We start from the raw sequence: 21,050 nt of genomic DNA, 5'->3' as shown, positions 1-21,050 counted from the left end.
CGAGCGACGTACATCATTGTCGTTGGCTGCGCTAGAAGATGCTTCGTCTCTCATTCGAGCCGGCGTCGTCATTTTATGCAACAATCTTCGTGAGGACAGACTATCCTGAGTTGGTATGGAAAAACTCAACTAATATCCCTCTAACCTCAAGTGGGATGATTCTTTAAAAAAGAAAAATGAAATGACGGGATTCATTCAGTTTGCAGTTTGAAAAGTTGTTGGAGGCAGAATTTTGTAGTTTATTTTAGTTTTTAAAAATTCTGATTTGACATGCTGTCAACATTGATGAGCTCCAGTTAGTCGTATCTGCAGTATATGCTACTGTACATGCACATCTATCTACAGTACATGTACAGTACTTTGTTTACACATTAGGAAATACCCTGATAGCGAGCCGCCATGTTTTGTCACCACGCAGCATTGACGTAGTTCCCAGCATGCCCTTCTTCTTTGTATATAGTTGTTGTAATGCTATTTTATCCGACATTGACATTCTACCAGTCTTGTTCTGGATCATCCAAATAATATCCAGAAAACTGAAGAGAATTTGCACAATTGGTGGCTGACAAAATACTTTTTATGTCCCCTACTGGCTGCGTGTTTATTTTTTTTTCCACATTCTAGTAAAGGTAACATCGTGACAGTTGACACGTCTAGTTTTCATTTCATCTTCCAACCCGGCTAATGGGAGGGGGAAGCCCCCCCCCACCTTAAAGCTGCAATTTCAAAAGTAAACTTGAGAGGGCATCAAAGGCACAATATCAAATATATTAATCATCAGCTAGGAGATCTCGACATAAATCTAGCAGAATAGAATTCATTATATACATATTAAATATGAAATGCCGCCATCATGTGAATAAATGAAGCGCGAGGAAGTTTTGGATGCGCATTATACTATGGAAAAGACTTCTCGATATCTGGAGTTAACATTGGTGTGCGCGTTCGACTGGAGCAAACGAATTAAAAATTACGGTACTTTTGTTCTCATCTGTTCTTACATTTCTTTGGATCGTGGCCAACTTCATTTTGTCAGGCCGGTTCAATTTCAGGGATGTCTTCGTTAAGCACGTCTGGAGGTAGTCGCGTGTGGGTGTGGTCATTGGAAATGAACCCCAAAAATGTGATGGACCACAGATAATTCAGGATTTACAAAAAGAGCAATTTTATCATACAGGGTCATCCAGCCATCCATCCATTTTCTTTGCCACTTATCCTCATAAGGGTCGCAGGGTGTGCTGGAGCCTAACCCAGCTGTCAACGGGCAGGAGGCTGGGTACACCTTAAACTGGTTGCCAGCCAATTGCAGGCCACACAGACACAGACAGCAATCACACACCTCAGGGCAATTTACAGTGTCCGATTAATGTTGCATGTTTTTGGGATGTGGGAGGAAACCGGAGTATACGGAGAAAACACACGCGGGCACGGGGAGAACCGGGATTGAATCCGGGTCCTCAGAACTTTACAGCTCCGCCACGTTTTCCTTAATAAATAAAATCACTGTTTAAAAATGGCCTTTTATGTTTTCTTGGGTTATCTGTTTAAAAAATGACAATTTCAGAAGGGGGTGGGTAATCATATTTATTTCCATCCATCCATTTTCTTTGCCGCTTATCCACACGAGGGTCATTGGGAGTGCTGGAGCCTATCCCAGCTGTCAACGGGCAGGAGGCGGGGTACACCCTGAGCTGGTTGCCAGTCAATCGCAGGGCACATCGAGACAAACAGCCGCACTCACAATCACACCTAGGGGCAATTTTGAGTGTCCAATTAATGTTGCATGTGATTTGGGGCAGCGGGAAGAAACCGGAGTGCCCACGCAGGCATGGGGAGAACATGCAAACTCCACACAGGCAGGTCCAGGATTGAACCAGGGTCCTCAGAACTGTGAGGCCAGCGCTTTCCAGCTGATCCACTGTGCCGCCCATATTAATTTCAATCAATCAAAATACAGTATTCACGTGTTTTTGTTTTTTTTTTTAAGCAAAATGTGCTCATTACATAATCTTATCGAGTCACAGTACTGGCAGAAGTCTTTTGTTCTTCATTTGGTTGCAAAGCTATTCTATCCAGCCATCCATTTACTAATCCGCTTACCCTCACAAGGGTCGCAGGAGGTTCTGGAGCCTGTCCCAGCTAACTTCAGGCGAAAGGCGGACTGCACCCTGAACTATTGACACCATCACTGAGCGGGAATCGATTCTACACTGCCCGGGCCAAAGTCAGGTGTGTGTACCACTTACGCCATCAGTGACGCTTAGTCTCATAGTATGTGAACCGAATTGCAGCGTTAAATCGTGATGCACAAAGGTTTTGTTTTGGGTTTTTTTTTTGTAGGGGGAGGGTGGAAGTGGTTCATGGTCCCGTATTTCTATTAATTTCATTCGGAAATGAGGATTTGAGGTACAAGCCTTTAAATTTACATCTCAAAGGGACTCATCAAATTGTGGAAACAAAACGAAATATGTTGTTTTCAAATGTCAGTGTGTGGTAAGTGAAAGTGTTCAATGCTAAAACAAAGTCAACAATTTCAAGTGAGTCTCAAAACAAATCAAGGTTTTGAAATAAGTTTCCACTGTGTGTAAATACGGAACGACGGCAAAAACAAAACTAAAATCTAAACTTGGTAAATGCCGTCGTGTGTGTCGGATGAAGGTGCTGATCAAGCGATCCCAGAAGTACGAATGAAGTCTGAATCGTATGAATGTCATTAAGTGGTACATCTGGCGTCACGCAGGTGCTATCCACCCCCTCCCCCCACCCGAAGGCCACATTCTTGTCAATAGGGGCAACGACCTTGCCAGCGGACCCCTCCCGGCGCCAACCGGCCACTGCCGGGCAACGGGCTTTGTTGCCGCATGGAAATGAAAGTTGGCCTTAAATCCCGGGAAGAATGGAGGCCGAGGCCGGGGCCGGGATAAACAGAGGGATTACCCCTCGCCTTTGGATCCGTCGCCTCCTCTGGGTGGCCCGCCGCCGTCAACTCGGGCAGGAATGCCGTTTGCGGACGGTCACACGGAAGATCACACTAATGCCATCAAAGATGGAGAAATTAGCAATGAATTTATTCTTTGTGCCTTTTAGCCCGAGCGTCGCTGCTTCTCGCACGCTCGCCGGATGACTTTGTGATGAGCGAGCACATCAAATCCTCCAAATAAAATGCTGCTCTTTTTCCCGGAAATGTAATCTGGCCCAGAAGTTAAACGGCTGAGCAAATGCGGAACAAGACGAGGCTTTGGAGGCACAAGGCCGCCCGACCGACCGGCTGGCCTCATAAAAGCCATAACCAACCCTTGTTACTTTGTTTCGGAGGACACACTAAGTGATCCGGAGTGAAACGGATTCGATTCAAAGTGGTGTCTTTGTCTCCATTTCCTCCGTTCAGGATTTACAGTGGGATCCAGAATAAACTCGAACATCAGATTGAAAAGTAGGAGTCACTCATTTCATCCTGCTGATATTCAGAGGTGGGCGGAGTAGCCTGATATTGGTATCCGTCCGTTTTCTGTGTTGCTTATCCTCACGAGGGTCGCGGGAGTGCTCCAGCCAATCCCAGCTGTCATCGGGCAGGAGGCGGAGCACACCCTCAACTAGTCGCCAGCCAATTGCAGAGTTGGTCATTTTGAATCAATGTAAATGTTGGCTGGCAACACGTTCAGGGTGTACCCCGCCTCTTGCCCGGTGATAGCGGGGACTCTCGCAACCCTTGTGAGGATAAGCAGGTCAGAAAATGGATGGATGGGAAATATCTATGTACATATGCATCGTGTGATTTAACCGAGATGAATCTGCATGTGTTTTGTGACGCCCAAGGGTTTCTTTGCCCCCCTCCCTGTTCATTTTGCTGCCCTGCAAAGCAGAAGATAAGCGACCCAACTACAGGGGGTGCAAACGAGTAAACACGGGGGGGACGCATTTGGCTGACCTCAAGTGAACAGCTGAAGCTTTGAGGTGGAAGCTTTGTTCGCGGGGAAATTGAAAAACGGCAGGGATTCGAGACATATGGACGACACTAATTACTCTCTAACTAATTGATTAACAATTCTTTGACAACTATTTTGATAATAGTTTAGAGGCCTTGACTGTCGAAAGCATCCAATTTTTTGCAGATTTTCTGCCAGATGTTACGCACTAAACCAGGAAGTGAATCATAATAAGTTCATGTTTGTGCATTTTCTGCACTTTCAAAAAATAATAATCCACAATAATACACGCTTATCACCATAATCAGCCCTAATTATAACATTACGCATGAAAAAGTCCCAAAGAACGCGAAATTGAACAGGAAGGCCGCCACTTTGGTTTGGAGCAGCCAATTCAGGTGAGCGCCCGAAAAAGCAGAAGATAAGAAAGCCACCGGCAGGGGGTGTGGACCAGTAAACGAGGGAGGCCGAAAAGGCACATTAGCCCACCTCAAGTGATCATCAATGTAAAGCCGAGCCTTTGATGCGGAAGCTTCGTTAGTGGGGAAATTGAGAAAAAGAAAAAAAAAAACGGCCAAGAGAAAAGGGAGCCGAGACGGGGGGGAGGCCGGAGGAGAGCCTCTTTTTCTTCGTTTTCTCACAAGCGACGTAAATGAGATCACTAACATCTTGAGGCGGCGCCACGACAGCCCAACAAGGACATGAAAGGCCGGCGGGCACGGGGGGGGTGTTCGCAAGCGCTTTAATAGCGTGGAACCTTACTTCCCCCGGGGCCGGCCCGGCGCTCACACTAGCCGGCGGCTTAATGGGATGATGCCTTTTTGCCTTTTGTCGCTGTGTGATGAAGGCTCGGCCTCACAAAGCCGCGTCAGGCCTTTTCAGCTAAAACTCCTCGAGAAGCCTTCAGATGACAGGGAAACACTCCAGTGCTTCAAACACATTTTAATAAGTACCGGGATATATATATATTTTTTTTTTTTCCATTCATTAATTACACTTTTCCTCCCCCATAGTCGATCAACAAACGTTCTAAATGGGGGTGAGAAAAGAAGACAGAAGACAAATCACTAACTGTAACCAAGATGAGAAAAGTTGACACTTTACCCCTGCGAGGGAAGGACAGGACAAGACAGAACCGGACAAGGACAGGCGAAGAAGAATGCCGAACGTGGTCGTGAACCTCCCTGTAGCGCTGAAGTGTGGAGGGAGTGACTATGCAAATTACAAAAGTCTTTAGGGCGAGCGTGTGGGGAAGGGGATACCCGAGCAATTTGCATATTCATGAGATATTTGTCGCCGAAAGTCAATGAGCCCACACCCAGCGGAAAAGTCCCAGGGCTGTGTGCCTGGGGACGCATGCAAATGAATTGACACCGTTTCCTGCTGAGGACTCCGCCCAATCAATCGAAAGGCGGGATCGGGTCCAGGAGTCTACCTGAGAGGAGAGGAAACGTCCCACACCAAGGAAGCGAGGGTGGTTTTGCCAGACCCACCCAGCCACCACAACGACTGGCCACCAGGAGGAGTTCCCGTTGGCCCAACTATGATGTTCCCCAATATAATAAAAGTTAATATTCAACTAGAGGACCTTCCTGTGAAGAAATTATACGGTTTGGTTAAATTTCTACAAGAGGTATTTATCTTCACGGGGTGAACATGGCACATCATTTTATATTCGTGTGCTCCTGGAACCTGCCATTGTTTAGCCTTCACCAGTGCATCAGTGTCATTTAAATGTTCTCAGTGCACTTTCAAGATTTCACAGATCGCAGGCGCTTGCATGAGAAATGGCATCAAAGTGGAACTGAAGTACGCTACATGCTCAAGGAGGACGATGGTTCTTTGGTGGCCCGAGGAAGAAGAAAAGATTCTCCTGATGTGACGCTAATGTGCTCATCTGGTCGGAGGTAAGCGAGCAGATTGGCCTTCAACACAGAATGTGCATTTTTTTTTTTTTTTTTTTTTGCAATCAATGCAGCTCCTTTCGGTGGGTGGGGTGGGCTGGGGTGGGTTGGAGTTTCTGCTGGGGGATTAGTTTTGGTGACTTGAGAAAGCCGACTACCTTGGTGTCGCTACCATCTGGGAGCGCGCCCGCCCCGCCCCATTGACGGCCTAGCCTTTCACTGGCTCCTAACAAGGCCTCCATATAGCACAGTCCCACTTCAAGTAATTAAATCAATCCTTTGTGCTGTTGCCCAATATTCCCCTCCAGCGGGGTGGGGGGGTGAAGGGGGGGGGCGTTCAGGTCGGCCGTGATGAGATTATGGCTCTTCATGCATATTCATGCCAAACTTTCTGCAGGATCTCACACTTTTTACACAACACCACTTTACGGTGCTGAAGATGTGATGTTTAGCGAGGATGGATGGATGGATGGATGGATGGATGGATGGATGGATGGATGGATTTGCACGGGTATGGTAAAGTGACGCTGGGGTCGCTGCTCCAAAGACAAATTGGATTAGCAAGTATTGGATAAAAGGTAAAACGGAGAGCTAACAAACAAGAAAAGCTGTCTGTGATCACAGGCTTTCATATATATCTCCTCCGCCGCCTTTTCTTTTGGGGGGGGGTTTAAGACAGATTTATTAAAAGTGGGATTAATTTGTAATGCTCCCCCCCGCCCTCGGGGTCAACTGCAGATTTGTTATCTTAAGCAAACAGGGGAAAAAATGTACTGAAGCAAGACAAGCGAGCTTTGAGGCGTTTTCCGGCTTATGGACAGGAGACATCGGAGGAAAGAAATCCAAACATAATCCATCTGTCCATTTTATGTACCGCTTATCCTCACTATGGTTGCAGTAAAATTGCATTTAACTCCAAGGGGAATGACAGACATGCCAATGATACAGTAGATAGTCATTACTGACACATCTGTGAATAATTGACAGTCATTATAAATGCAAGAAATTTTTCTTCCCCCTCCTGAAAAAAAAAATATGTGTAGATCCCCCACTCCTACCATCGATGCAAGACCAATTACGCGTGTGGCACGGAGCGCCATTCTAGCCATCACCGTTACTACCTACGATTGCTAAAATGCAAACATCCGTGTTTTCCTGGCAACCGGATTACAGAGATTGACAGGCCCTGTAATCAATGTCAATTAACGACTGATTAATGATGATGTCATTAAAATATTGAAAAGGCTTTTGCGGTTTCCTTGGGGGAGGCTTTGTCATCCTGCTCCAAAGACAGTAGACGGCACTCAATCAAGAAGTGTTGCAAAGTATATGAAAAGCCAATCATGCTGACTGATGGAGCGAGGCATGTTTTCTGCATTTTTTCATTTTTATTTTTTGCATTGATTTTAGGACTGAGTGAAAGTCTTTTGCCATCTTTGGCTCCCGACGACTGCACCCTCGCTCATCTGATAAGATGCCCCCCAATCAATAGCTGATCAATACTGTAATTAGTGGTGGGTTCGAGGGGATTGTCATGTGATATTAACTCAATCGTCTGCCGATGACGGACTACTGAGGATCTATCTATCTATCTATCTATCTATCTATCTATCTATCTATCTATCTATCTATCTATCTATCTATCTATCTATCTATCTATCTATCTATCTATCTATCTATCTATCTATCTATCTATCTATCTATCTATCTATCTATCTATCTATCTATCTATCTATCTATCTATCTATCTATCTAATACACACACACACACACAAAGTGGCTATGGAAAATGTTGAGACACCCTTAAATTTTTCACTTTGTTATATTGCAACCACGGCACCGAAGCTCAGCTGCTAAAGTGTTGGCCTCACAGTTCTGAGGACCTGGGTTCAATCCCGGCCCCGCCTGTGTGGAGTTTTGCATGTTCTCCCCGTGCGCGCGTGGGTTTTCTGTGGGTACTCCGGTTTCCTCCCACACCCCCAAAACATGCAACATTAATTAGACACTCTAAATTGCCACTAGGTGTGATTGTAAGTGCAGCTGTTTGTCTCAATGTGCCCTCCGATTGGCTGGCAACTAGTTCAGGGTGTACCCCGCCTCCTGCCTGTTGACAGCTGGGATAGGTTCCAGCACTCTCCGCAACCCTTGTGAGTAAAGAAAATGGATAGATGGATAGATATTGCAACCATTTGCTAAAATCAGTTGTTCTTTTTTCCTCATTAACGTACACAAAGCACTCAATTTTGACAGAAAAAAAAATCGTTGACATGTATGTAGATTCATTGATAAAAAAAAAAAAAAAGAAATATCCCACAGCCAATGTATTCAGACCCTTTGCTCAGTACTGTATTTAGTAGATGCTCTCGTTTGAGTTAATGCAGCCATAAATGTTTTTTTGGGAATGATGCAAAACGTTTTTTCACACCCGGATTTGGGGATCGGCTGCCCCTCCTCCTTGGAGATCCTCTGCGATTCTGTCAAGTTGAATGTCGATGGACAGCCATTTCCAGGGATGCTTGATTGGGTTTAAGTCAGGGCTTAGTCATGGAGTTGTTCTGAAACCACTCCTTAGCTATTTTAGCTGTGTGCGCTTGTCTCGTTGGACCTTTTGCCGAGTCTCAAAATGGTGGCAACCCACTCCAGGATGCTCCTCAACTCAAAACAACATAGTTCCTTGGCACTACAGTGCCACAAGATCCCGCCAATGCAAAACTGTGATACAGCACACAGCTTTTGGCTCAGTACAAACATCAAAGACATTTTTGCCTTCTCAAATCCGGCCTCCGAGATGGCAAAAACAGGATGCCAAACGAGGGGGCGGACGGGCGTTGCCAATATTTTCGAACGCGGCGCAGCGCGTGCGTGTGCATTCCTGGGCGTCGCGCCGGTGCTCATAAAGTTTCCACGGCGACGCTTTGTTGTGGGATATTTGTGAATGAAGCCGGTTTAAACACGATCGCCCGAGGGCTGACACCCTGAAAGAGACTAGAACAGAGCGGTGGAGCAGGGTTGAGGTGCGGGGGGTATAATCCTAAAAGGATTGCAAGTTACCACTACCCCCCGCCCCGCCCAACACACACACATACACCTCAGTAAATCCCTTCACAAACACACACACACACACACACAGTGCTGGGGGGTGATGGGCACTGGATGAGGTCAGTTTGTCCCATGGTTCTGGTGTTCGATTCCACTCTCCCTCCTCTCCCCCCTTAGGGTCCTCTTCATTGTTTGTGTTCTTAATGAGAGGGGCGGGTACACTGCGGCTTTGATTGACAGCGACATGCCCCCCCCATCCCCCCCCCCCCCAGGTGCTCTTCGCACACTGCTGTTGTTACTGCTACCGTCAGGGGTTTTCCCGCGTATTCAATTCGGAGGTGGTCAAAACTCTTGGTCGCCCCCACGCCGAGAAACTGTCACATCCTGAAAACTGACAAATGATCAGCGTAATTTTTAATTACAGGACAGTGGTACCTTGACTTAGAAGCGGCCCAGTTTCCAAGTTCTGAGTGTGTGTGTGTGTAGGGGGGGGGGGGAGACTGTGTGCAATTTACAGATAGAAAAAGTAAACGAGGTGGACTGAGGGTCCAAATCATTTGGAGTACAAGTACCAGAATGCCGGGTCGGGTAACTCTAAAGTTCAAACTGTCACGGTTTACATTTTAGAATTGATGGGGAGATTCTCTTCATGTTCATGCTTTATTTTGCTTATTAATTTCTTGTCATTCCAGTTAAAAAGTGTGACCACGTATGAAAGGGTGGTGCAAAATTTGGTCCTCAAGGGGTACATTTGAGGTCACTTTTTGATGAGGTAAAATAAAAAGTGAAATATTGAACTTGGTTCAACAAAAAAGTTTATTCTCAAGTTTTGTATTCATTTTCATTCATTTCCTAATTGGGAAATGAATGAAAATGAATTTCAATAAAATTAATTATTCTGTCATTAACAAAATGAATGAAAATGTTTTAAAATTTTTATTTTTCAGATTATTTGCAGAAAACAACAAATACACTAAATAAATACATAATTATAATATAAATAAATACACTATTAAAGGCACAAACAGTAAATGGTTAAATCTGTGGATAATTATATTTCACTTTAGAGTTGCATTTAAAAAGATTCTTACAAAAAAAAGTGGAAACCATCCCAAAATATTTTCTGGATTGCTTCCCTCCCCAAAAATAAAAAAAAGAAGGATAAAAAAAAGTGCAGGAAAAAAAACGGTCAATCTACAGGTGACAAACCACAAGTATGTGGGGATCCACTGTAATTAATTAAATGAATTGATTTTAACAACAAACATATATTTCAATCAACTAATTACAGCAAGAAAAAAATACCAATTTCATGAAATATTGTACAGAACTTGATATAACTCTTGTTGGGGTGGAATAAAGAATTCAGCCTTCCATATTTTTGCCCGCCCCTGATGGAGAGTTTTCTGTTTTTAACTACCCCACTGGATTTAAATCAAACATGGATGCAATTATTCTTGTCCTGACAGCGCCGCACTCTCTTTCACTTGCACGTCTTCTACTTTTTGCAGCCAGAGCATTAAAAAAGCTCACCGGCAGCCTCTCTCTCCCTCTCTCTCTCTCTCTCACTCTCTCTCTCAAATGCTGCCATTTTGGCTGTACGGAGAGAGACAAGGAGAGCAATGAGAAGTGAAGGAAGGTCCACCGCGCAACACTCCACCCGGGCCACCTGATCCCGGGATTTACTGGTTTAGCATTAAGAAAATACTCAAGCAATTTGGGATTAGAGCCGACAACAAGGACGCCTCAGTCCACTTGATATCTTGATACTTGTGCTCAGTGTGTGGATTAGTAGCACATGTACACACACACAAACTTTTTTTTTTTTTTTACTCCCCCTACTTTCATCACCTTCACCCTCACTATAAAAGTATTTTTTTCTGTCACACTTAGCCCTGCCCAAAATATTTCCATTTGCTAAAAGCCAGAAGAATGAATGGATTTTTCTGGACGTTTTTCATATTATATTTCATTTATTTTGTTAGTATTTTGTATGTTGGTAATGTTGTCAATAAAATAAATCAGAAGCTTCCAAAGACATGACATCAACAATCTAGGTTTTCCAAAATAGTTGAAAGGCATAGTAGTTTTCCTACATGAACAATGCATACAAATAATAATAATATTCTCACTATTCTTGCATTTAGCAAACAGAAATAACTTTTTTGGCCAGTACAGTCGACGATTGGCTAGCACATTGGGTTCAAATCCAAGCTCGCCTGTTTGGAATTTGCACATTCGACCCGTGCCTGCGTGGGTTTTCTCTGGGTACTCCAATTTCCTCGCCAATCCCAAAAACCTGCTTTAACTGGAGACTGTAAATTGGCCATAGGTGTGCATGTGAGTGTGACTGGTCGTTTGTTTCTATGCGCCCTGCAATTGGCTGGCAAACAGTTCAAGTGTACACCGTCTCTGGCCCAGAGCTGGCTGGGATAGGCTCCAGCACACCTGCCACCCTCGTGAGGCCAAGCCCGAAGGAAAATGTCAGTGTCCGTTTTCCAAGATCCTTATCCTCACAGGGGTCGTGGGAGTACCTAAGTCAATTAGGAAGTCCTAACTGACCTAAAAAGGGAAACACGTAGTCTACCACCTCACACTAAATGCCGACCCCGCCCTCAACTAGTCTGTAAAATACTTTTAGTTAGATGCTAGCTAGTGAAATGACGAAACAAAAGCACGTTCATGATGGTTAGGTTTCCCATTACGGCATCTTGTGTGTCATAGAGGTCAGACAACACAGGTAATAGGTGAAGCGGGAAGTTTTTTTCTATCGTTAATTTAGCCGATTGGTCTAAAGTGGAAGGTGACGTCATTAGAAACCTATCGTAGGGATTTGCGAGTAGAGTCACTACGCCACAGATTAATATGGTTGTACACATCTAAAAGCTGTTGTAGTTGTCAATAAAAACTATATTTTGGGTTTATTTGATTTTATTTTTATTATTTTCTTTTACAAAAATTAAAAAGAGTGTTGTGCTAAAATGGTGGTTGGCTCATTCGAGACCAATTTAAAAGTAACAACACTGAACCGTATTCTTTTCGACAAAAACAACACGTCAGTGCGTGAGAGGAAATAAATTTGCACACAAATCCGCCTAAATTGAAGAACTGTGACCAAAAAAAAAAAAAAAGATCCCAAGAAGGGAACTTGGTTTGGTGTTCTTGTCCAACTTTTAGCGTAGCTAATTTACCATTTGTCACGTGACGGTTCCTCGGTAAATCTGGCAATCTAATTGGACGGGAAAGCCACCTGAGGTACGCGAGGGCACGCTGTGATTGGCTGACTCATGTCAAGCTTGAGCGCTTTACTTCACTGCTAGGGCGACAAGGCACAACCCTTTTTCATTCTTTTTGTATATTTTATTTCTCTATGAAAAAACGACAAGGCAAATTTGCTTCGTCTTCGCGAGGTAAATTTTTCCCCTCGTCACGCAAACTGTCTTCTTTTCACCAGTGGGCGGAATTTCTCTTCCTATCTGGCAATGCGATTGGACAAAGGGGTCTCAAAGGGACGCTGTGATTGGCTAAAAGCTGGAAAGCCCGTCGTTTCCTTGACTCTTTAGTTGGCGAGCCGCGGAGACCCGCGTCAATCATCTGCTGACACAACAAAAACAACTCACTTTTTCATTAGTTTCATATTGCGACCTTAAATATTTTTTACGTGTTATGCTGAAGCAACTGGTGAACCTTTCCTCCATGTGGATATATGGTACTCTTCCAATGTGGATATTAACGCTTTTTTGACTTTTAAAAAAATAGTTAAAGTAGGCCAATCCAAAAAAAAAAAAAAAAAAGAAAGAAAGGTGAGATTTTGTCTTTTATTTTATTGTCTTTTTTGTTTTGCTCATCACTGACACCGCACCACTTGTCTTCATTTTAAGTCGAACTAAATGGGAATAGAAATACAAAGGGCGGCCGCTTATCACCATAAAAGTTTTTAATGCGTCAACAATGGTGCTAATTGTCGTAGCGCGGATCTCATTTCCATTGTAATGACTGAGCGTCATTTGCACATACAAAACATTAACATTTCGCATGCGGCTGTGGAAACAGAAGAATTAACAGCACATTTGACATTCATTAAGATTGTTTAGATGATAACTGTACCTTTAGTGACTTATTTATTGAATAGAGGAGAATGAAACTCCTGTTGTAAGTTACAAAAGCAATTTGCTTATGTAATCAAGTAAAAAAAATGCATAGATGCTAAAAGGTACTTAATTTGTGGCAGGTGGTTCAAGATATGGAATCAATTAAAATGTCATGAAGACGAGAGCCTTCATTTAACTTCTCTTCTGCTGTGTTAGCAAACTTTATAAAATTGGAACGAAATAATCCGTTCACAAATTAAAACTTTTAGATACTCGCTTTTATTTTACGCAACGTGCACAGCTAAATGATGATTAAAAGCTCCGGGATGACTGAGATAATTACATAGGCATCATATTATAAAAATGCTATTTTGTTTTATTTGATGTCGTGTTCTATATTGAAGTGATTTGCCAACTACTGTCATTCATAATAATAAATATGCGTGCGCTCGCAGGTGGTGCGCGTTTGTGCGCGTCTGCCTGTGGCATGATGTCTTCTTACCTCAAGCAGGGCCCGTACGCCTGCATGAACCGCCTGCAGGGCCTGAGCGAAGCCGCCATGGACCTGCTGCACCCCTCGGTCGGCTTCCCCGGTACGTACCGTAGACGCCTCACGCCTGCCGACCTCTCCCGATATATTATGTAAGAGTACAATATTTAGTTGAACACGTGTCGTGGTCCGATCATGCTGCGGTGTGTCAACTTTTGGGCCAATATATTGAGGAGTTAAGACAAACCAAGTTTTGTTAAGTACTAGTTTTGTGCAATACATCTGCAGCATTAAGTGTCATAGTCGTGCAAAGCAAATTGATATTGTAAGAGTGCAAACTCCAAATTAACTTTTGACATACTCAAGTTCACTCAACTTTTCATTATTACAATACATCATTTAAAACGTATGAAAAAAAAACCCAGTCGATTTGAATTCAATGTATTCAATTTATATGGACTTGAAGTAGGGTAGTGCAATAAAAAAAACATTTTTAATCTTTCTAAACTGTAGTCAATCTTACTGTAATTGGTTAACCAATTGGTTGATAAATTTTAAATGCATCATAAATAGTTTATTTTACTATTTTGATCATTTACAATAAATTAACAAGTTAATTATGAGATCAAGAAATAAAAACGTTAAAAACGATCTGTTTCAATGAAGTTCAGTTTGAATTTAAGTTGAAGTTTTTAATTAAAATGCCCAAAGTAATGCAACAAGTATAACAATTTATATTAACAACCAATGATAAATGCTTACTCTTAATTTTATTATTATAATTTAATTAACATAGTCATTATTAAAAATTTCTCACAGAGTAGAAAAACGTATTTAACTTTAAGAAAACCTATTTGACCCATTTGTCTTTATTTTAAATTTGATTTGTCCGTTTTGACACTTTCTTTTATAGAAAGCCCCCCCCCAAAAAAAAAAATATCTTAGGGTAACTCTGACATAAGAGCCAAAACTTTATGTTAAAAAAAGTATGCTGGTCCAATAACGACAACAAAGATAAGCACTTTGCACCTCCAAATATTAAGAATTATATTTTAGTATCAGTAGTAGACAACACTAAATGATATTTATTGTACTTTTTTGTGTACTTCTTAAAGTTATAAAAATTAAGATATCACATGAAGTGTGTTTAGTTTCAACCTGTTTAGTTACTGACTAGAAAATAACATGAAACTCATTGATACAGAATAGTAAATAGAACTAAAACTGCAGCCATACATTTTTTTTCCCTCCATTTAAATCATTTTAAATTTGGTCACGTGTGTTTTTCTGTGACACAAAAAAAATGCCTATGAATGAACATGCACTCGTAAAAAGGTAGTGAATATTACAATATTTAAAGAATTAGTAATTGGAAATTAGCAATTGGTGTCCTTTGTCATTCGACACCTTTGTCTTCATGTTACAATTATGACTGCAATTTCATTTGTAAATTCATCAGAAACATATCAGTTTGATGCTTGCTATAGCAACACACACACACACACACACACACACACACACGACAATCACTTTTAAAAAGTAACTCACAACATTTATACAATTTACACAGTTACATCTATTTTTTTTCTTTTATTTTTACTCCGACACTAATTTGACTTTATTGCACTTTTTCAAGATATTATTATTATTGGTGATGAAAACATACATGACCATGCCAAATAATGTCTATGTTTGGACATACGATATCGTGTAAATGGTGAATTTGGAAGAAGGGGTGGCACGGTTCAGTTGGGGGTCTTCTCCCCACCTGAAAGTTGCGGGTTTGACCCTCGAGGCACGTGAGCATGTCGGCGTGCCATTGAGCAATATGCTGAGGCCAAAGGGGCTCCCGATGCCGCAGTCACCAGTGGTTGAAGGAGGAGACATTCACTGTTAAAGCTCTTGAAATATCTTGGCGGGATAATAAAGTGAAAGTTCTTTTAGTATTTACAAAAGCACATTACATAAAGTAATATTTGCGTTATAAATACAAAACTCCCTGCACGGGGAGCTTTTGTTTGTTTGCTTTGGGGATTTCCTAAATCCTCCCAAAGCACCTCACATGCCAAGCCTCCCCGTTTCATGAGAACATTTTTCAAAAGTTTACATACAGTATTCCATTTGACAATACTGTCGCAGCGTTTTTGTTGCATTACAAGTCGGACATTATATGATTTGTAAATTTATCAGGAACAGTAGTAGTAGAATGATGAGTTGTACTCATTTTTCTTGCACTTTGACATTGTACATGTAGACCTTGAACTTGTTTTTTTTTTTCTCAAAAAAAAAAAAAAAAGCTCAGGGCTAAATAAGAACAATAATAAGAATAAATTGGAATAAATGAAAAATAATGAAAAATAATAATAAAATAATAAGAAGCTGAGTGAAGAAGTTTTCTTATGTAGTTTTACGACAAAATCTGACTTGTACTCGAGTATAATGTCATCAGTCACCCTCATGTTGTCAGCACTTTCACTTGCGTTGACAAATTAATTGTGTTCTGCTTGAATGTGGTAGTATTCTGCTTACTAACATATTATCTTCTCTTTTTTTTTAGTTATGGTATATGTTTTTTCATGTTGTATTAGATGCTGCTGTTTCGCATTGTTTTTACGTTGTGTTTTATGTTGCTGTTTTTGGTCACTGCTGTTGTTTTTTTATACTGTTGTGAAAGCTGTCGTCTTTCTAAAACTTTTTTTTGTTTTTATACATTTTCATGCAGTTGTTTTTATTTTGTTTTATTGTTGCTGGTCATCATGTTGGTGTTTTTTTTTTTTTTTAGGTTGTTGTCTTTTATTGTTGTTTTAGTTGTTGTTGTTGATGTTGCGATCGGCAGGCAACCCGCGCAAGCAGCGCCGTGAGCGAACGACCTTTACGCGCACGCAGCTGGACATCTTGGAGTGTTTGTTTGCCAAGACGCGCTACCCAGACATCTTCATGCGGGAGGAGGTGGCGCTCAAGATCAACCTGCCTGAGTCGCGTGTGCAGGTACAGTGTATGCAAAAGTGGGAGGAGTGAAGGGGGGGGGGGGCAACACGGCAATGACTTCACGACTCACTCACTCATCCTTGAGAAATAAAGTATCACAACATGGATTCTTCATCATGATCATTACTGATGAATTGTTGACAAACACATAAAAATATGCACAAAGCTGTTTGTGTGTTTATTGGTGGCTAATCCATCATCTGTGTTGTGCTCATCGACAGGCGACCAGTCCAGTGTTTGTTTTTGGCAGGCGACCAGTCCAGTCTGTTGTTAATCTGTATGCGCGATGACACTTACTGGCTTCCTTACAGTGTACAGTAACTAGTAAAATACCAGTAACAGTCAAAAAGTACACACTTACAATTAGCACAAATGGCATGTTACATACATAGTTGAAGTTTTTGTTATGACTTACAGCTTGTCCCAACCTGCAGTAATTCCACTTATAACAATGTCTTTTCATTCTCTTCTATCTTATTTACATTTTGTTGACAGATTTGTTTTGTGTGTAATGTTGACCTGTGTCCGTATCTGTCCTGTTCCGTCCTGTACAGGTATGGTTCAAGAACCGGAGGGCCAAATGCCGTCAGCAGCAGCAGAGCAGCAACAGTTCCAAAGCCAAACCACAGAAGAAGAAGTCATCTCCCACCCGAGAGAGCAGCAGTTCAGAAAGCAGTGGGCAGTTCACACCGCCCACCGCCTCCACCGCGTCAAGCTCCTTGTCTTCCTCCTCTCTCGCAGTGTCCGTGTCCTCCATTTGGAGCCCGACGCCCATCTCGCCCGCCCCGCTACCGGACCCTCTCACTCCCACGGTCGGCGCCACCGCCACATCCTGCTTGCAGCGGGCCGTCTCATCCGCCGCACCAGGGGGGACGCCATCCTACTCCGTTTCTTATGGCCAGACGGCCGCGGCGGCCTACGGTCAAGGATTCTCAACCTCGGCGTCGGGTTCCTACTTCAACAGCATGGACTGTAGCTCATACTTGGGGGCGCCCGTACACGCCCACCACCACTCCCACCAGCTCAGCCCAATGGCAGGACACAGCCACCACCACATGGGTACGACATCGGGCCACCACCACCACCATCATCACCATCACCACCCGCTGCCGCCGACGCACCCCCATCAGGCGTACGGAACCCCCGGGCTCCCCTTCAACTCAGCCGAGTGTTTGGACTACAAGGAGCAGGCGGCCACTTCGGCCTGGAAGCTCAACTTTAACGCCTCTGAATGTTTGGACTACAAGGAGCAGGCCGCATGGCGATTCCAGGTGCTTTGACTTCCTGGTTCTTGGACACCCGGTGGATGTACCCACGTCTCGGATAAGAAAGAAGTACAGACAGGTTCAGTCATCGATTTCTTATCCATAACTCCGGAATACTTGGGGAACTTCTTTCTTCAGGAACGAAAAAGTCCAGAGAAAATGCAGAGACACGCTTGTCAAACGAGGAACGGGAAGACAGTTCCAGGAGTCTTCTTCTAATCCACAACTCCAAAAGGACCTGAGAAGTCAGAGATGAGGTGGACACAAGTGAAGGAGAAGAAGAAGAAGAATCTCATTTCAAAGTAGTTGAGAGACAATGTGAATATGCCAAGAAGAGGACCTTTTGTAGTTTGCAACCCTGTGAGACTTGAGGAAAACACCTGAAGGAATTTCTGCTTTCAAAACAAAAAAAAAAACCACCAGGACAAGGTGGACACACCGATGTCTCGGGTGAGGGAGAAGAACTGAAACAGGTACAGGATACTACTTCTAGACCACAATGCAAACAAGAACCGGGAAGGTTTTCCTGAATTAACGAAGGTCCAGAGACAAGGTAGATATGTTTCAAGCAAAGTAAAAAGAGAGACAGATCCAAGAATCATGTTCTGATCTACTTATCCAAGAAGACTTCAGTAGGTTTCCATGAGGATTTTTTTTTTCCGAAAAGTCCAGAGACGAGGTGGACACACTAACATCTCGGGTGCTTGAGAGAAAGAGCGACACGTCCAGCAGTTTTCTAGTCTTCTTTTAATTTTAGTCCATAACTCCAACAGGACCTGAGGTCTTCCTAAAGGACAAGGTGGACAACATTCAAGACTCGGGTAAAGAAAATATTCTTGATTCTACTAGTTGACAAAGCCAACAAGGCCTAGGAAAGTCCTCCAGAAGCTCCAGAAACCAAGTTGACATGCCCACATCTCAGGTAAAGGAGGAGGAGGAGGACGAAGTCCACAACCTCAAAAAGATTTGAGGTATTCCTTCTTGTTGAGGATGATCGTTTTTCCTTCTCTGATGCTGCTAAGATATTCAGCCTACTGACGTGTGTATGGCAATACTTGATTGTTCACACCAATGATGTTCATACTTCTTTTATCAGACATCTCATGTCAGTATTCTGTGAATAAGTACCATTGTAATAAAAGTTGGATTCAAAGTACTGCATCTTTCCTTGAAATAATGTGTGAAGTGAACATGGATTTGAACATTGTAAGCAAGACTTTTCCAGATTTTATCAGCAGCGTTAAACTGAAATGAAGTCTCAGAGTTTTTTTTACCCACTGACTCTGGGGCACATCACTACCAGGAGAAAACGACCAGAGGTTCTCTGAGCCCGAGAAGGTTCATATGGCTCCAACATGTTAGAGATTAACTTTGCTGCTTGACCACGTTTTAAAATCTATTCTCTCGGTGCAGAGACTTAAGCACTGGGCTAACAAGGGTCGTATTCCCTGGTTCTTGTCAGGACTGGAGCGGCAGCATTCTGGTTGTACTGCAGCTGTCTCTTTCTTCCGGCTTGTTTCGAGAGCCCAGTGAGGAGACTGTGACCCTCGTCTAACTTGCTGGAGACAAATGCATAGATTAGTCTCTCGAAGGCACATTTGGACGCAATTCCTTAAATTATGGAAAGATTTTTTACCTGGTAAAAAGCAAGCCGGTGTTACTGATTCAACACACTTGTGGCTGTTAAAATTCACATCCAAAGCCGGTATTATACTTGGGTTTCTAAACAGCCTCTCAACTTGCTCTGACCCTCTCCTTTATTCTCGTCTACTTCTTTGCTTTGCGCCAACCCGTTTTTATCTCGACCACGACGTTACGGTTTTATGGTTAGATAAAAGTAAAACAATAATATGAGGAGCCGCAAATCCCGACACAGGGTTGCAATTTCCTGTCGCTGCGCACCCGTAGATCGAATCGCTCAATGTGTGGGTGTGAGTCGCCAAGTGTCACGTTTTTTGTGACGGTCCATGAAAAAGATAAATAACTGGGCGAAACTAAAAAGTCATAAATGACCCCCCTCCTTCCTAAAAAAAAAAATAAAAATAAAAAATCATCCTAAATCTCAATTTTTTTGTCACTGCATGCAAGCGACTCATGCCAGCAGGATAAGATTGCTTTCATGTAAACAAGTATTGATATGGAACCTGTTTGGGGAGTTTTTTTGGTGGTGTGGTGTTGGGGGGCAGAGTGGGGGGGGGGGCCCTCTTGATTGACTAAACTGACTTGGGGTCATACTTAGTGAGATGGAAGCTTCTAGAGGATTAACACAGCAAAGAGGAGAAAGAATTCCCGTCAAGTCTCATCTTGGAAAGTATGTGTGTGTCCACGCTGATGGGAAAAGTGACCTTCGACCTCAGGCTGCCTTTGATCTCCCGCAGCTGGGTGGCCACTTGATTAGGCACAAGTGACTGTGCCAAAGCCATAAATTGTGGTCAGCTGCAGTATTATCAAAAAGGTAATTGTTTTTCTGCTTTTATTTCATGTAGTTGTTTGCTGCATTGTTTAATTTTATATTAACTACGTCTTGACTGTCCTGTACGGTGACCTTCAGTCACTTGAAAGGCACCTTAAAATAAAATGTATTACTATTATTATTATGACAAATACATGATAGAATAAAGTCTGAATATTACAAGGAGAAAAGGACAAGCTCATTTTTTTAAAGCTTAAAATGTGAAATATTACGAGCAAAATGGGAAAAAGAAATGTAGTACCATGTCATAGCGCCATGTATGACGCATTTTCTATCCATTTTCTTTCTTTGTGTCGCCGTCACAGCGCTATGTGAGCAGGTTGGTCCAAAATGGCCGCAGGACTGCTGGCCCCTCCCCCTCGGAAAGGTTGTGTCACCCGGGAATGTGACGTGAAGACAGGATGCACCATGTGACACCAGGGGGCGCCTGGGAGCACCGACAAACAAAGAATGAACACAAGAAGAAGAAAAGTGAGCCCAATTTATAACTTTTTCCCTCAGAGTGCCATTATGACTGTGAAACCATAAAAATCTTTAACTCCCTCATCATATTTACACATGAAATTTATGAACTACTTTTGGAATCAGAAATCAAGGGTAATGGGTTTTCCAATTATTGTTCTTTGGTAACACAAAAATGCTTGTAATAGTTCAACGTTATCATTTATCACGTGACAATTTGAAATTTTGGTACAGATTTGAACAAAAATCATGGAAGGTGATACTCATGATTTGCCTCGGCGGGCCACATAAAATGATGCGGCGGGCCGGATCTGGCCCCCGGGCCTTGAGTTTGAACACCCGTGGCCTAAACGCTTCGGTAATGATAAAGTAGTTTATTTTCGGAGCAGTGAACTGAACTTCGAAGTAGCTT

General features: G+C 42.8%; 1 protein-coding gene across 3 annotated transcripts; it reads left to right on the top strand.

The window, feature by feature from the left end:
* Positions 1 to 7: 7 nt before the first annotated feature.
* On the top strand, positions 8 to 19,680 carry LOC133506773 (homeobox protein OTX1-like). 3 transcript variants are annotated; one of them, XM_061831239.1, is made up of 6 exons: positions 8 to 113; positions 2,110 to 2,229; positions 4,940 to 5,833; positions 13,416 to 13,553; positions 16,287 to 16,438; positions 16,993 to 19,680. In XM_061831239.1, the coding sequence occupies exons 4-6, from the start codon at positions 13,448 to 13,450 to the stop codon at positions 17,716 to 17,718; spliced, it is 984 nt and encodes a 327-aa protein (XP_061687223.1). In that variant the 5' UTR covers positions 8 to 113; positions 2,110 to 2,229; positions 4,940 to 5,833; positions 13,416 to 13,447; the 3' UTR covers positions 17,719 to 19,680. The 3 variants fall into 3 exon arrangements, with proteins under 3 accessions (XP_061687223.1, XP_061687222.1, XP_061687221.1); XM_061831238.1 differs by lacking the exons at positions 8 to 113; positions 2,110 to 2,229; positions 4,940 to 5,833 and adding an exon at positions 12,443 to 12,672; XM_061831237.1 differs by lacking the exons at positions 8 to 113; positions 2,110 to 2,229; positions 4,940 to 5,833 and adding an exon at positions 12,991 to 13,082.
* Positions 19,681 to 21,050: the final 1,370 nt, after the last annotated feature.

The sequence above is a fragment of the Syngnathoides biaculeatus genome, chromosome 9, assembly GCF_019802595.1.
Source record: "Syngnathoides biaculeatus isolate LvHL_M chromosome 9, ASM1980259v1, whole genome shotgun sequence".
Classification (NCBI taxonomy): domain Eukaryota; kingdom Metazoa; phylum Chordata; class Actinopteri; order Syngnathiformes; family Syngnathidae; genus Syngnathoides; species Syngnathoides biaculeatus.
The sequence above is the reverse complement of the archived record's forward strand: the minus strand, read 5'-3'. Positions and strand labels throughout refer to the sequence as shown.

Bases quoted from the DNA above. Each gene is read 5' to 3' on its own strand.
- LOC133506773 (XM_061831237.1), top strand. The intron at 13,554-16,286 runs GTACGTACCGTA...TGCGATCGGCAG, and splicing joins CCCCTCGGTCGGCTTCCCCG to GCAACCCGCGCAAGCAGCGC. The intron at 16,439-16,992 runs GTACAGTGTATG...CGTCCTGTACAG, and splicing joins TGCCTGAGTCGCGTGTGCAG to GTATGGTTCAAGAACCGGAG.